The following is a 14,239-nucleotide window of genomic DNA, read 5'->3' on the forward strand; positions in this document are numbered from 1 at the left end:
CTGAGTCACCAAACTGGTTTGATCTGAGTTTGATTCGAGCTGGATTAGATCCGAGTCGAGTCGGGGCCTGCTCGAACCCTTTTTCCGAGCTAAAAAAACAGCTCGATTCGGCTCGAACTCAGCTTCGAACCGAGTTGAATCGAGCTAGCTCGGTTCGTGTACACTGGGGCATATACATCTCTGTGCCCCCCACACAGCCCCCCGCCACAAAAATATCTTCCGGCTCGAGGTCACAGGCAATCCGCTTCCTTCAGATTCAGGATCATCGTGATTCTTGGAGTGTAGGGGGAGAATGATCTCGGGAAAGTTCCATCCACCTGGCGCCGCCGCGGTATTACCCATGCATCATCAATAAGTGAAATCGATTAGTACTGAGTAAACTGTGTTGGGCCCACCGTCAATGTATGTGTTTATCCCTGACTTCCATTCGTTTTTTACGGATCATTTTAGGGTTGGGAACGTATCAAAATCACAAGTAGAAGACACCACAGGAAACGGTTGGAATAATGATTTCCACCATTGAAACCTTCGTAAGGTCCATAGTGACGTTTATTTGTCATCCAACCTGTTCATAAGATCACACAGAAATAAATGTAGGGGAAAAACAAATATCAGCTTGATCCAAAACTTCTGTGGCCCCAAGAAATTTTCAACGGTAAATTTTCAATTTACACTGTTTCCTGTGGTGTGGTCCACTTTAGATTTGGATATGCTTCATTTCTGGGCTCAGGTACTAAAATTATCCAGTAAAATAGATGGATGGAGTGGATAAAATACAGAATCACTAAAATTTTCAACAGTAAATGTTCGATTCACAATGTTTCCTGTGATGTGTTCCACTTTAGATTTGGATATGCTTCGTTTCTGGGCTCAAGCACTAAAATTATCTGGTAAAATGGTTGGATGGAGGGTATAAAATACATAAATCGCGGTCGGCTCAACAGAATTTACTCACTGCACAATCGGCTACCTCATAAGCTGGGTTATGGACCAGAACCCGTCCACGTCGCTGCCCACCTGACGGACGGTTCGGATGGCTCTGAGTCGCGAATCACGTTACGTTCTTCCATTGGCGGCCAGACAGCAAACACGTCTTGCATTTCCAGTCAGGCAGCCATTCCCCTTCTTCGCTTCCTCCCCAAACCATCATGCGCAGGTTAACCAACACCCTCTCTTCTCCAGTGCTTCCTAAATGCACACCCCGCGCACTTTAACAAACACCACTACGACCACCCGCCGTGAAGATTCTCTCCCTCATGTCAGCATTTCAAGACCTCCGCAGGCTTTTCAATGGCGTCTCTCTCGTCGCTAAGGAGCTCTTAAATAGCTCACAATCAATCAACAGCTCAAGGAACGGAGATTTCCAAACCCTAATCTCAGCCTCCTTGAAGAAATCCCTCGTCTCTGCCACCGATCTCGCCGGCCTCACCAAAGGAAAGGTCCGCGAATTCTCAAACCCTAGATCGAAAGAATCGGTCGTCTACTTCTCTGAAGAATCCCCTGGGATCGCCGCTGCTCCGAAATCGGATCCCGACGAGAAGCCGAATTCAGAGGCCTTGAATGAGAAGGTTGAAGGAAAGGCTTTCGATTCGGAGAGTTTGAGGGCGACGCATTCTGGAAATGAGAGGAATCTGGAGGAATTGAGAGAAAGCGGTGGAGCAAAAGATCGGGAGTTGGAGATTGCGGAGGAGAAGAAAGATGACGTGAAAATTGTAACTAGGAACAGTGCAAGGGAGCTGGAGATTCTGCAAGAGAAGAGAGATGATGTCGCAGTTATACCGGCAAAGCGAAGGAAGCCACGGGAGAGGAGAGTTCCATCAACGCCCTTTAGCCGAGCACTTGGGTTAGTTGATAAAGAGTCTCTGCATGAATTTGAGCATATTTGCATTGTTTCACTTGCCATTCATTTTTTAGATTAAAGCAATTTAATATTTAGAAAGAACTAAAATTACAGATTAGAAGGTGGTGTGCAGAACTCAGTACCAAGAAGATTAAGATCTTCACGAGAATTTTAGATTAGAAATCTGCAGGTTTTATTATTATTATTATTATTAAATCGAGGAAATATGCAATGCTTAGAGCCAATCAACAGCGTTTTGTTCAATCAGCATTCCATACATGTTGGCAGTCTCAGTTGTCGGCGTAATAGTATGTTTGTCTGTCGCATATGCCACAGAAAAAGGACCACCTGTTGATGGTTGCGGTGATTGTCTAAGGAGGACTTTTTGGTCTGCCACCAATGTTTTGTTTGGATCACTTAATGGTGGAAAGTTCTACCAGCAAGGAATGCTCCCCTGAATGAATATGGCACTGGTTTGGACCGTGTTGAATCTCGATACTCTTGTTTCTGGCACGGGTTAGAAATCTGCAGAATTATTATTATTATTATTTTTTGATGCAGGACATATACAATGCTTAGACCCAATCAGCAGCATTTTGTTCGGACCAGCATTACATATATGTGGGTGGTCTCGCTTGTCAGTGATCTAGTCTGTTTGTCTGCTACACCCTGCCTGTGGATGGGTGATGCTACAAAAAACAATCCAGTCAGTCGACCTTAACCATCTAGGTGTTGGCCTGAAAATGAATGGTTAAAGAAAAAAAAAAGCCAGTGGCGCATATGCCTCGGAAAAAGGACACTCCCATGTTTTTTTTTTTTTTTTGGGATTACTGAATGGTGGAAAGTTCAACTGATATGGAATGCTCTCCTGAAAGGAAATATGGCTGGTTTGCACTGTGTTGATTCTCGAAATCCTTGTCTCCGGTTCCATTTAGTTTAATCTTTGGCAAATCTTGCTCCACCTGGGTCCTGGACTTTGCAGATGCTGTTGAGTAATTCTCAGCTGATTGTGAGATTTGCAAAGTCTGGTGTGAATTAAAGTTTGAGCATTTTCTTCTTGCAATTCCATTCCGCACATCACATATTTAAATTAAATTTAAATAATTTCATTAAATTATAACTTAATTTAAACTTAGATTTAAAACTAACTAATCTACTCCCACTTGCTTCCTACTAAAAGAATTTTTACTAATGTCTTATTTCATTAACTTGGAATGAAATAAAAATAAAACCTAAACTTACGAATGACACCTTAGTAAAAATATCCGTCCAAGTACTCAGCTTCCCCTGCGAGTTCTTTTTCCTAAAAACCTGCATGTTGTTGGATTAGGGAAGCTGGAAGCCCAGTGAGATCATATTCATTCCAATTGAATTCTACGAGAGATACAGAAAGTTCGATGAATGCGGAAGCTAAATAGAGTAATAATGGAATAGAGACACACCGGTAACTTAACTAGGATACGATACATGAATGCAGGATTATTCCACTTTGATTAATTAAGCAGAGTGACTTTCCATTACTCGCATTGCACTTACATTAGGAATGCAATCCCGACTTGCTCACCTAACTGGTATGGACGAGGCGTGTGCTTATATTCAAGATCTCACCATCATTGACATTAGGGTTGCAATCCCGACATGCTCGCCTAACCGCTTTGATGTTGTGGCAATCTCGACTTGCGCACAAATGAGCAATATCAACAGCTCATAGATTAGGGCACCCGGATCTTGCACGGCTCTGACATTAGGTACCTTTTACAATCCTGCCATGCACGTAGATGAGCAACCCCGATATGCTCACCGATCTGTCATCCAAAAAGCAAAATAAATTCAATTTCACGTTTCATTATTCATATATAGTATGGTCATGTATTCCATTCATCCCTCGAGCAATCGCAATGTGAGTCAATAACATGATTTTAAGCACAATACATGTAATGTTCATGTATAGACAATTCATCAAGGAAACTATGGTAAGATTCAATCTGAGATGTACACCATAATCACTGAACAAGAGTAGTAGCTAAATCAACTTCTAAGGACATTACGCAATCTAAGATCTTCCCTATCTTCGAAAGTTGGTGTATACAGTTGTAGAAATGGATAAGGAAAGGCGTAGGGCCTTTCTCAAGGAAAGAAAAACTATCTAGGAACGTAGAGATGGGATCCATATGGATTACACCCTATTTGAATACAATTCTACACACATCTAATGTTTCTAATTAGGCTAGGTAGGATGAGACTAAGATTAAAAAAGAAGAAGGAAGATTACACAACTAGGATTTGATCCACGAAAGGAAAATAAATTCAAAAGAGAGGAATCACTCATCTGTTTGTCATCGTCCTAATCCTGAACCTGACCTGAATTCAGCCCGAATCAGGCTTGACTTGGCGTGACTCGGTTTGACTTAGTTGCGGCTTGGCTAAACTTGAGGTGACTCGTCTTGAACTCCGAACACATTCCTTCTTGTGGGACTCTCGAGTTTTTACCGGGGTTCCAGTGGGCTGGACTCACACCTAAATCATGTCCGGTTGGACTTAGCCTAAACTTAGTGGGTTGACTCAACGAGTCAACTCAGATTTTTCTTCTTTCTCTCTCTCTCTCATTCTCTTGTTCTTTCTTTCTCCTTTCTTCTTCCTTCCTTTCTTTCTCTTTCTCTTCTTGGTTCATGTCCATTATTGGACGTTAGAATGGCCTAACCCAACTCAGTTCAATGCACTGAGTCAAGCCAGAACACACACACACACACTCTCTCTCTCTCTCTCTCTCTCTCTCTCTCTCTATTTTCTTTATATTTCTCTTTTGCTATGTTGTGGGAATTCCTCGCTGTAGCAAGGAGCTTTTATAGACTCTACCTTATCTTCTATAGGTTTCTAGACGCTTCCCGCACTCTACCCACCGTCAAGTCGACACGGTAGGAATACGTGTGCATATCACGCGGTTCTTGCGTTTATTCTTGGATTCTCCCCACGCTTAGAATCTTGGCAAGATTTCAAGGAATAATTGGGGTTTGCATGGCCCATATGATGGACGTATATGATCTTAGAACCGTGTCTTAAGAAGATTAAACAGTGACTATGTGAATGAAGAAGACGATCTGGCCTTTAATGACAGATCTTGATCCAATGTCTCTTTCTTCAAAACATTGCTTGTGGATGGTCCAAATAGTTTCTTCAGAGCTTGTGGGGTCCACTTTCTTGAGGTCCGATGCCATGTTTCGAGAGTTCCTATTTCAGGCATTTTTTGATTGTGCCACAAGAAACGTGGAGGAAACCATGTTAAAATCACTTCTTTCCGTTTTCTTACAGTCTAACTAGGATTCAGAATCGTCCACCACTTGAGCGGATGGTCTAGATTTCATTTTCGGCTGTGATTCATTCGATCAATCCTTCGACTCGCAACAAGATCTCGGCGGGAAACTGAAATTCCAAAGGGAAACCGCATGCAGTCTTTCTCACAATCCAGTTAGGATTCGAGTTGAGAAGGGATGGTTGAGACTCATTGCATGGACGGTCTGGATTTGGCGAAGAGAGTCTTCTCTTGATTGTCAATGGATTGCTTTGCCGAGGAAAACGGATACAGAATCTGTTTGGGTGTGGGAAGAACCCACTATTTCTTTCTTTCTTTCTTTCTTTTTTTTTTTTTTAAAAACAAGTTTAAATAAAGACGTGTACAACATCCATATATTACAATTTTACCTTTTTATTGCCGAAACTTCCGCTGCACGTAGACTTTGCGTATACCGTCAGTTCAGGGCAAAACTTGGCCATGGCCCGCCATTTTTTGTGCTCTTTTTACAGACTTAATTTGGACTTTGATCTCTCAACGGTGATCAAGATGCATTTGAACGGTTTGCATATTTTTCTCCGGCATCGTTGTGTGCGTCCCATGTAGAAATTGAGTGGTAGTTTTGAAGTGTACATCATGGGTTTTGCATTGATTGGTTTATTTCAATATTTCGATGGCCCAATTGATGGATCCAAATGTAATGGACGGCCAGATTATGTGTTGTAGGTAATGGAATTTGGATGGTTAGGACTCTAATAATGTATAATTATCGTTGTACGATCGGTTTTGTAAACAGCTAAGTTTTTGAAGTGATCCATGGTTAGGCCCGTAAATTGTTAGATCCTTGGGTAACTTGTCCTACATCGTGACTTCAACGGTAGTTTAAACATATACCTAGGTGACGAACAAGATGGACAGGTCAGATCCATGAACAGATGCATGCACGAGTGGATATGATGATCTCGTAATAAGTTTATTATGATCGGGTGGTCCAAAATCGAAGTGGACGATCAGGTATCTTAACCTAGTGATAACGAGTTATTTCGACGATAGATTTGGGGAACGAACATGAATACTAGGATATCCGAGAGTTCAAAGTTCATAATGGTATGTGTATGCAAGTATAAGAGTGTGTACATATGCGTGTTCATCTGAGCATCTTTTTAAAAAATATTCTACTTACTAAATTACACACGTTTACACACGTGGGGGAACACTCGTGTACCTACTTGTGCACAAAAATTTTCGGGATATTACAGTGTTGCTTATTGATATAGTTATAGTTGATGCTGGTTTGAGCTTGCACAATGAAGAATGAATGTTTTCTTTAATACTGTTTTTAAGACAATTGAAGCCACTTTCACATTTTTATAAAAAAACGATGAAAACTTACTCTGTCATCGGACAATATCTACTGGGCAACTTAAAAGGGGCGTCACCATGTCCTCTATGAATGATCTATTTATTCAGTTTCATTGTTCTTCGCATATTCTACCTGCTATCGGTTCAGCCCTCATTTCTTTTCAATACATTTTGAAGGTTTGCTGGTCTGGGAGCTGGGCTTGCGTGGGGCACAATCCAAGAATCTGCAAAGAGGATTGTCTTTGGAGCGCCTGATTCACAAGATAAGCAATCTGCTCTTTCGCCTTTGTTATCTGAGCAAAATGCAGAACGATTGGCCCTTGCATTGTGTAGAATGCGTGGTGCGGCACTCAAATTGGGCCAGATGTTGAGTATCCAGGACGAATCCCTTATACCAGCTCCGGTAATCTTTTTTATTTTTATTTTTTTCCAAATAAATTTGTTGTTTTGATATTCACTATTAGCTCCCTCAAACATGGAAATTCAGTAGTTAAATTGTTAGAGGTAGGTTTTACTTTATAAAGGTCTGTGGATGAAAATTATTCGTTTCCTAGGGAAGCTGGACTTCTGCTTAGAGTGTTAGAGGTAGGTTTTTGACCATGTAAAGAAGTATTGACCTTGTTCTGATGCTTTAAAAAATAAAAAATAAAAAATCACCGAATGTTTGTGATCTTTCCTAATGTGTTCACAACTTTTTACATACGTAGATTCTGTCTGCTTTGGACATCGTTCGTCAAGGTGCAGATGTTATGCCCAGAAGTCAGCTCAATCAAGTTTTAGACACTGAATTAGGTCCCGAGTGGTCATCAAAACTGAAGAGTTTCGACTATGAACCACTGGCAGCTGCAAGTATTGGCCAGGTGAGGGCACATAATCGGCCATATTATCCATCTTCTACTATTTATAACTGATTTTTCCAACATTTTATTCTCTGTTGGCCACTTTCTAACTTCATTAAGAAAAATCTAGCTTTAAAAATACTGTGTGGGCATGTGGAATTGTTTGGAGCCTGTTATGATGTTGTCCTTAGTAACTTTGATCAATAACTTATTGTTTGCCTGTATATGGTGCTTGGTGCTTCATTATCCTGTCTGCCTTGAAAAGCACGAGCTTTGACTAAATTAACCATGCAATGTTCTATTGTTCATGTTCACAATCTTCATTATCCTCAAGACACATCATAGCACCTCAGACTGCATCGTACAGTAATTTTGTATTTGAGATCTTGATCTCCAATACATAATGAGTTCATGTTAACAGTAATTATCTATTAGGGATCAAGATCTGTAATACATAATTATTGTCAACTAAAATGAGATGTACTAATTTTTAAGCATCTACCAAACAGGGCATTAGCCTTAAAATTTCAACAACAGTGCCTTTCCACTGTACTTTCACACGCATTGGGGAGAAGCTCCTACAAAGTATTGGGACATGCTCTTACCTTCACTACCTTCTAGTTTGAACTGATTCATCCACCCACTGGTTCTTTTGTCATCATTGTTGATTTGAGGTAGCATGAGAGAATTTAATCTGAAGATCTAGCCTGAACTTTGGAGTTGCTATCCAAAACTTTAATCTTAAGAAAATGTGTCGGGGCTGCTTAATGGAAGGTGTGAATATGGTCCAGGATCATTCCACTGGCACCATTCTTGTCATACAGATCTCCAACCACGTTCAATTGGTTCACACTAAATATGTGAGAACTGTGAATGTTGCTATACTTGCTGAGATCAAAGACTTGGCTGCAAAGCTAAACATCTTGTTTTCCTGCTCTTAGTCTTGTTGATCATAAGCCTCTACGCTGCCGCAGGACAATTAATCACTTGCTCTAAAAGCTCGAACTGTTAGAGTATGGCGAATTAATCCCTTTATCTTATATCCTAGGCCCCACATCTCATAGGTTTAGGACCTCGGCCGAACCCCCTTCGTGAGCCTCAAATCATATGGTTCACCCACCCCGAGTGTGCCCCTGCATCCTACAGGCGACCCCACTCGAGCCTAGTGTGAAAATGCCCCTGCATTAATTACCCCCGGTGAGGAGTCTCGAACACGAGACCTCCCGCTCTGATACCAATTTGATGCAGGATAATTAACCACTTGCTCTAAAAGCTCGAACTGTTAGAGTATGGGGAATTAATCCATTTATTTCATAGCCCAGGCCCCACATCTAATGGGTTTAGGACCTTGGCCGAACCCCCTTCGTGGGCCCCAAATCACAAGGGCCGCCCACCCCGAATGTGTCCCCACATCCCACGGGCTACCCCACTTGAGCCCGGTGTGAAATGCGCATTAATCACCCCTAGTGAGGAGTCTCGAACACGAGACCTCCCCCGTGGGCCCCAAATCACATGGGTCACCCACTCCGAGTGTGCCCCTGCATCAGGTGACCCTACTTGAGCCTAGTGTGAAAATGCCCCTGCATTTTGCGCTCGCCTCTTCTTGAGTGCAGAAGACGGTGCTTTTTGTTGGCGATACTATCCCTTGACATGTATTCACATGAATAGTTTTACCATTTTTGCTGCATCTCCTATTTGTTAAACAAATTATCTATATTTATTACATATGATTATTATCCATAAAATGATCTTTGTATTATTTTTGTAGTTTATATGTATGAGCCATTTTGTCCGGGCCTTACTATTCCGAGACTATTTTCAGGTTCATCGAGCTGTCACAAAAGATGGTTTGGAGGTTGCAATGAAGATACAATATCCTGGTGTTGCAGATAGCATTGAAAGTGACATTGAGAATGTGAGGCGGCTTTTAGATTATTCAAATGTTATTCCAAAAGGGCTTTATCTCGATAGAGCTATGAAGGTAAAAGGCTGACACATCACTAGAATGAATTATTTTTGTTGATTCCTGCAAGAGTCTTTAATACTCATCATGGATTGCCGAAGAAATCTTGGACAGAACTACGTTTGCTAGATTCTTGTTGCCACATTAAGAAAAATGTACCCATAAAATTTCCAAGCTGATGTAACATGGGCCAATCCTGCTTGATTTATTCTACTGTCCACTTCAGTTTCAGCTCCTGAGAATGCTGCTTCAAAGTTCTTGATACTTTGGAGTGAATATTGGGTTCACAATTCACAGGGAAACTAATTAGAGGTCACAAAGATCATCATCATCATAATCTAAAGTGTAAGACTTATCCCAAATAATTGGGGTCGGCTGCATGAATCCTGTTCTGCCATTCCACTCTATCAAGGGCCAGATTTTATGCCCTAGCATGAGTTTGGAATGTCGTATTGTTTGGATTCAGGGGTTGGCTGCCAACCTGACGCAACCCTCCTTTATCTGGACCGGGGTTTGGCAATGAGAGCACAAAACTCCCACAGGCTCAATGTAATTCACTGTTACATAGGTTGATTACAATCAAGCGCTATCTAATAGTCTATTACATAGGTTGATTACTCTCAATGAGTCAACCCACAAAGATTTAGGAAGGAAAATATTTATTATAATTGCAGAAACACATTGATGTTTTCGCTGAAATTGCAGGTGGCGAAAGAGGAACTATCTCGGGAATGTGACTATGAGTTGGAGGCGACAAATCAAAAAAGGTTCCGTGAACTATTGTCCAACTCTGAAGGATTCTATGTTCCTATTGTCATTGATGATATTTCAAGCAGAAAAGTCTTGACAACAGAGCTCATCTCTGGTAATTGCTGCTCTTTGACAACTATTCTCTGGGCGTAAATCATGATAAGGTTCACTTTTTAATTTTAAATCTGGCCATGCACTGAAAGATTATAGAGGCTTGTTGAGAGTCCGAGAGTATGATCATATGCCATGCGACTTGTTATTTATCTATTTATAATTCTGTACCATTCTGCTTCTGGAATGTGAAATGAGGGCATTCTTTGAAATATTTGTGACACCAATATTATTTTACATAAAATGAGGCTAATGTTTTCCTATTGAACTAGCACACTGCTTGAAGAAGATTGGAAAGTTGCTCATATTATTTTGCCCAAATAATAACAGCTTGACTGGCTCAGTTTTTACTGACAATGAAAATGTAGTAGGATTTTTACTCAATTTTATAAAAATTATTGGAAACTGGGGCCAAATGATAGTTACAGAGAAGACATCCACTGGTCCTCCAACTTGTTTCTGCTTCAGCACAATTCATTCTGCTGGAAGCTTATTGTTTATTTGTTGTACCTTTCTTCAACAAGCTTGGATAGTTCCTCATGTGACCAAATCATAGCACTTTTGACTGGCTCATCTTTCCCAGAGTAGGAAAGTGCATATCGATATAGTTTTGATTATACAACATTTCATCAGTGATCGGTAAACCCATGCGTGCACAAGCACAATGCCGAATACTCTTACTTTAGCACTATCGATTCTACTACATGCTGTATCCTTTACTTCAGTGTGCACAGCATTGCTTTTTGTGCACCAAATTGGTTATCCCTTGCTTCCATGTGGACTACATAGCTTTTGCACAGTTGATTATCCCTTAATTCAGAGTGTACTACATTGCTTTTTTTTTTTTGCACAGTTGATTCTCCTACTCCCTTTTTTAATATACAACCAACAGTTCTTTCTTTTCCTTTTCCTTTTCCTTTTCTTTTGGCTTTCTACAGGAGTTCCAATTGATAAGGTGGCAGTTCTAAACCAGGAGATTCGGGATCATGTTGGGAGAGCATTGCTTGAGCTGACTCTAAAGGAGTTATTTGTCTTTCGTTTCATGCAGGCAGGTTTTTTCTTTTATAGTTCCTTATTTAGAAGATTGTTTTTGTTTTTGACACCTTTCCATGAGAATGGCTATAGTGTATTTTTATCCTCAAGTTTATGTATGTATTTACCTGAATGATATGGATGGGGATTGAAAAACCTCCCTCCCTCCCTCCCTCCCTTTTGGAAATGATAATTTTTCTTCTTTAAGTTTCATAAAAATAAAATAAAATCTCTATCTATTTAAGATATTGTTGCATATGGGCTTCACTATTTGCGATTTTACCACTTATGTTCGTATTAGGTTTCCAGACTATTTGTAATTTCATCGACATGTCTTCTTTTACATGCTGTTTATTATATTTTTCTAGCCTCTGGTTCTTTCGCTCATATGATGTCTTAAATATTGGGCAGACAGATCCTAATTGGAGCAATTTCCTGTTTGACGAGGGCAGAAAAGTGATCAATCTCATTGACTTTGGGGCAGCACGAGAATACCCACAGAGCTTTGTGGATGACTACCTAAGAATGGTAAATTCTCTTTGCACTGCCGCAACTTTACTTTATATGCTTTTTGATATCCGCATTGAATATACACCTGGGGGATGCTTTTCTATCAGTCCGCAGCTAGCATACACTAGCATACTTTCTGAGCTTTCCATTAGCCTACTCCCACATAGAATACCTAGGACCCTTAACAACTGAAAAAAATCCTTCTAAACCAATTATTGATGTTTCTGCAGCAACACAACGCAGATATGGGCCATCGCAAGAATGGAAAAAGAAAAAGAAAAAAAAAGGACTACATGCAGTCCAATAACCTCATTGCGATCCCAAGAGCAAGATGTTCTAATCCTAATTGCATCCCATTCTCCAATTCTTTTGGATAAACTTTTTAAGTCTTTCATAAAAAAAACAAGTGAGTTTTGCCACACTCTCATTATCCATTCAAGTGATCATCGAATTCCCGTCCTGTAGAGTCATGATGGGAAAGAAAAAAAAGGAAGAAAAAAAAAGGACCCCAAATTAAGAAAAGAAACCCGTGTGGTCCATAAAAACAACATAAATCAGATTCCTCCTGGGCATTTAGATTCAAAATCAATACTGCGATGAACAGGATCATTACTTTTTCCTCTTTTCCTCTTTTCCTCTTTCTTTGTTGCATTTAAGGACTGTTATTTCTCTGAGCAGGTGCTTGCATGTGCGAACTGCAATAGAGATGTGGTGATTGAAATGTCCCGAAGGCTTGGCTTCCTCACAGGTATGGAGTCGGAAGTAATGCTAGAGGCGCATGTTCAGGCTGCTTTCATTGTCGGGTTGCCATTTTCGAAACCAGGTGGGTATGATTTCCGCTCAAGCAACATTACCCGCAGCATTTCGAACCTTGGGGCGACGATGCTGAAGCACAGGCTGACCCCACCTCCCGACGAAGCATACAGCCTCCACCGGAAGCTCTCAGGTGCATTCTTGGCTTGTATCAAACTCGGTGCTGTTGTACCATGTAGAGAACTGTTGCTGCAGGTTTATGAGCAGTATCAGTTCAGCGATGATGGCATTGAGGTTTTGTCTGGCTCAATGTCATGATATTGGATCAATTTATTTATGTATCTAATAAATGCAGGTTTCTATGTGTATCCCAGTTGTATTTTTAAGTCCAAAAATCATAGTAGTTAGGCTAAAAAATGAATGATGTTTGCTACTATAGAGAAAATAAGCCAAAATGAGTTTAAACAGGCCATGTTCTTCTGTTGCTATTTTGCTTATCCCCTTTGGATGCTGGATGAGTTCACTTGCCACTTTCCTTCAGCCACATTGAAATGCTGGGTATTTTATTATTTTTACATAGAGAACCACACTGGACAACCAAACTTGTATGAGAAGAGTGGCGATTAAAAAAATAAATTCAACCACCCAAATTCAGTATACACGTGTGGCTCACATGATTACTGCACTAATTTTTATTTCTGGCATGCTACATGGTGCACTACCTAATGACTTGTCCTCATCAATCACGTAGTTCTGTAATTCAGACATTGTCCTCATGATGGGCGTATTATGTCTCAAAAGGAAAAGGATGATTTAGATGATTTGTGGCTTAAAAGTAGACAGCTAAGAAGAAAAATTAGATAATGGTCCACATTCAATTAAAAAAGATTTTAAATCCCATGCAGATATCTCCCAATTTGTCTAGAGTAGGTTTGACTGGACACATTTGGTGGTGATGGGCCATTCAACCGTCCTGACTGCGGTTTGTCTAACAAAACTTGATATGTGGTTTTCAACATTAGGCAATATCCATGGTATTCAATTCAGACAAGCACGTTGCTCTGTCTTATCCTGTAGTGGATGGATGATGTTAGGATTTGTGGAGCCTGATCATTAAAGATGTATTGTTTATCTAACAAAACTTGATATGCGGTCTTCAACATTATGCGGTTTGTCCAACAAAACTTGATATGTGGTTTTGATTCCGGGATATTACAATGAAGATGAGGAGACACACCAGATGCACGGCTGGATTCCACACAAACATCACGAGCAAGGCCCACCCAACTCAATCGCACGATAATTACATTACCATACGTCAGCGATCATTCCCCCTAATGAGTAATCTGGATCTTTCACATGCATGCCACTCTTCACGTGTGCCATCACTCATCCCTCCAATCCATCCTCATTCACACTATATTAGAATTCCTGTATTTTTCAGGTCATTAAAAAGACTAAAGACCCACATCGACAGACCAAGCTCTCACCACCATTACCTACCTCACAACACTCCATTAATATGAATTCACATAAAGAAAGAGTAGGAAAAACGACTTGCTAGTTTGAGCTATTTCTACATTGACTCGGCTGTCCACACAAACACACAAAAAATCTCATTTCATTAATAGGAAAACACCAAATACCCCTCCATTCTCACGTATGTCACTATGACTACTGGACCATGTTTCAATTTGAATATTGTAAACTTAGTTTTATGATTTCTATAGAATATTATTATAAGGATATCATTCTCAAGTGCTCTACACATAATTGGTACATCATAGGCA

General features: G+C 40.4%; 1 protein-coding gene across 1 annotated transcript; it reads left to right on the forward strand.

Annotated features, from left to right (window-relative positions):
• The first annotated feature begins 994 nt into the window (after positions 1-994).
• LOC131225169 (protein ABC transporter 1, mitochondrial) lies at positions 995-12,989 on the forward strand. The gene is made up of 8 exons (XM_058220631.1): positions 995-1,843; positions 6,669-6,894; positions 7,199-7,351; positions 9,153-9,311; positions 9,999-10,158; positions 11,093-11,206; positions 11,602-11,714; positions 12,375-12,989. The coding sequence occupies exons 1-8, from the start codon at positions 1,257-1,259 to the stop codon at positions 12,765-12,767; spliced, it is 1,905 nt and encodes a 634-aa protein (XP_058076614.1). The 5' UTR covers positions 995-1,256; the 3' UTR covers positions 12,768-12,989.
• The last annotated feature ends 1,250 nt before the right edge of the window (positions 12,990-14,239 follow it).

Source organism: Magnolia sinica, chromosome 14, assembly GCF_029962835.1.
Source record: "Magnolia sinica isolate HGM2019 chromosome 14, MsV1, whole genome shotgun sequence".
Classification (NCBI taxonomy): domain Eukaryota; kingdom Viridiplantae; phylum Streptophyta; class Magnoliopsida; order Magnoliales; family Magnoliaceae; genus Magnolia; species Magnolia sinica.

Coding starts and splice junctions, on each gene's coding strand:
- LOC131225169 (XM_058220631.1), top strand. CDS start 1,257: ATGTCAGCATTTCAAGACCTCCGCAGGCTTTTCAATGGCGTCTCTCTC. Junction 1,844..6,668: donor CCCTTTAGCCGAGCACTTGG/GTTAGTTGATAA, acceptor TACATTTTGAAG/GTTTGCTGGTCTGGGAGCTG. Junction 11,715..12,374: donor TGGATGACTACCTAAGAATG/GTAAATTCTCTT, acceptor TTCTCTGAGCAG/GTGCTTGCATGTGCGAACTG.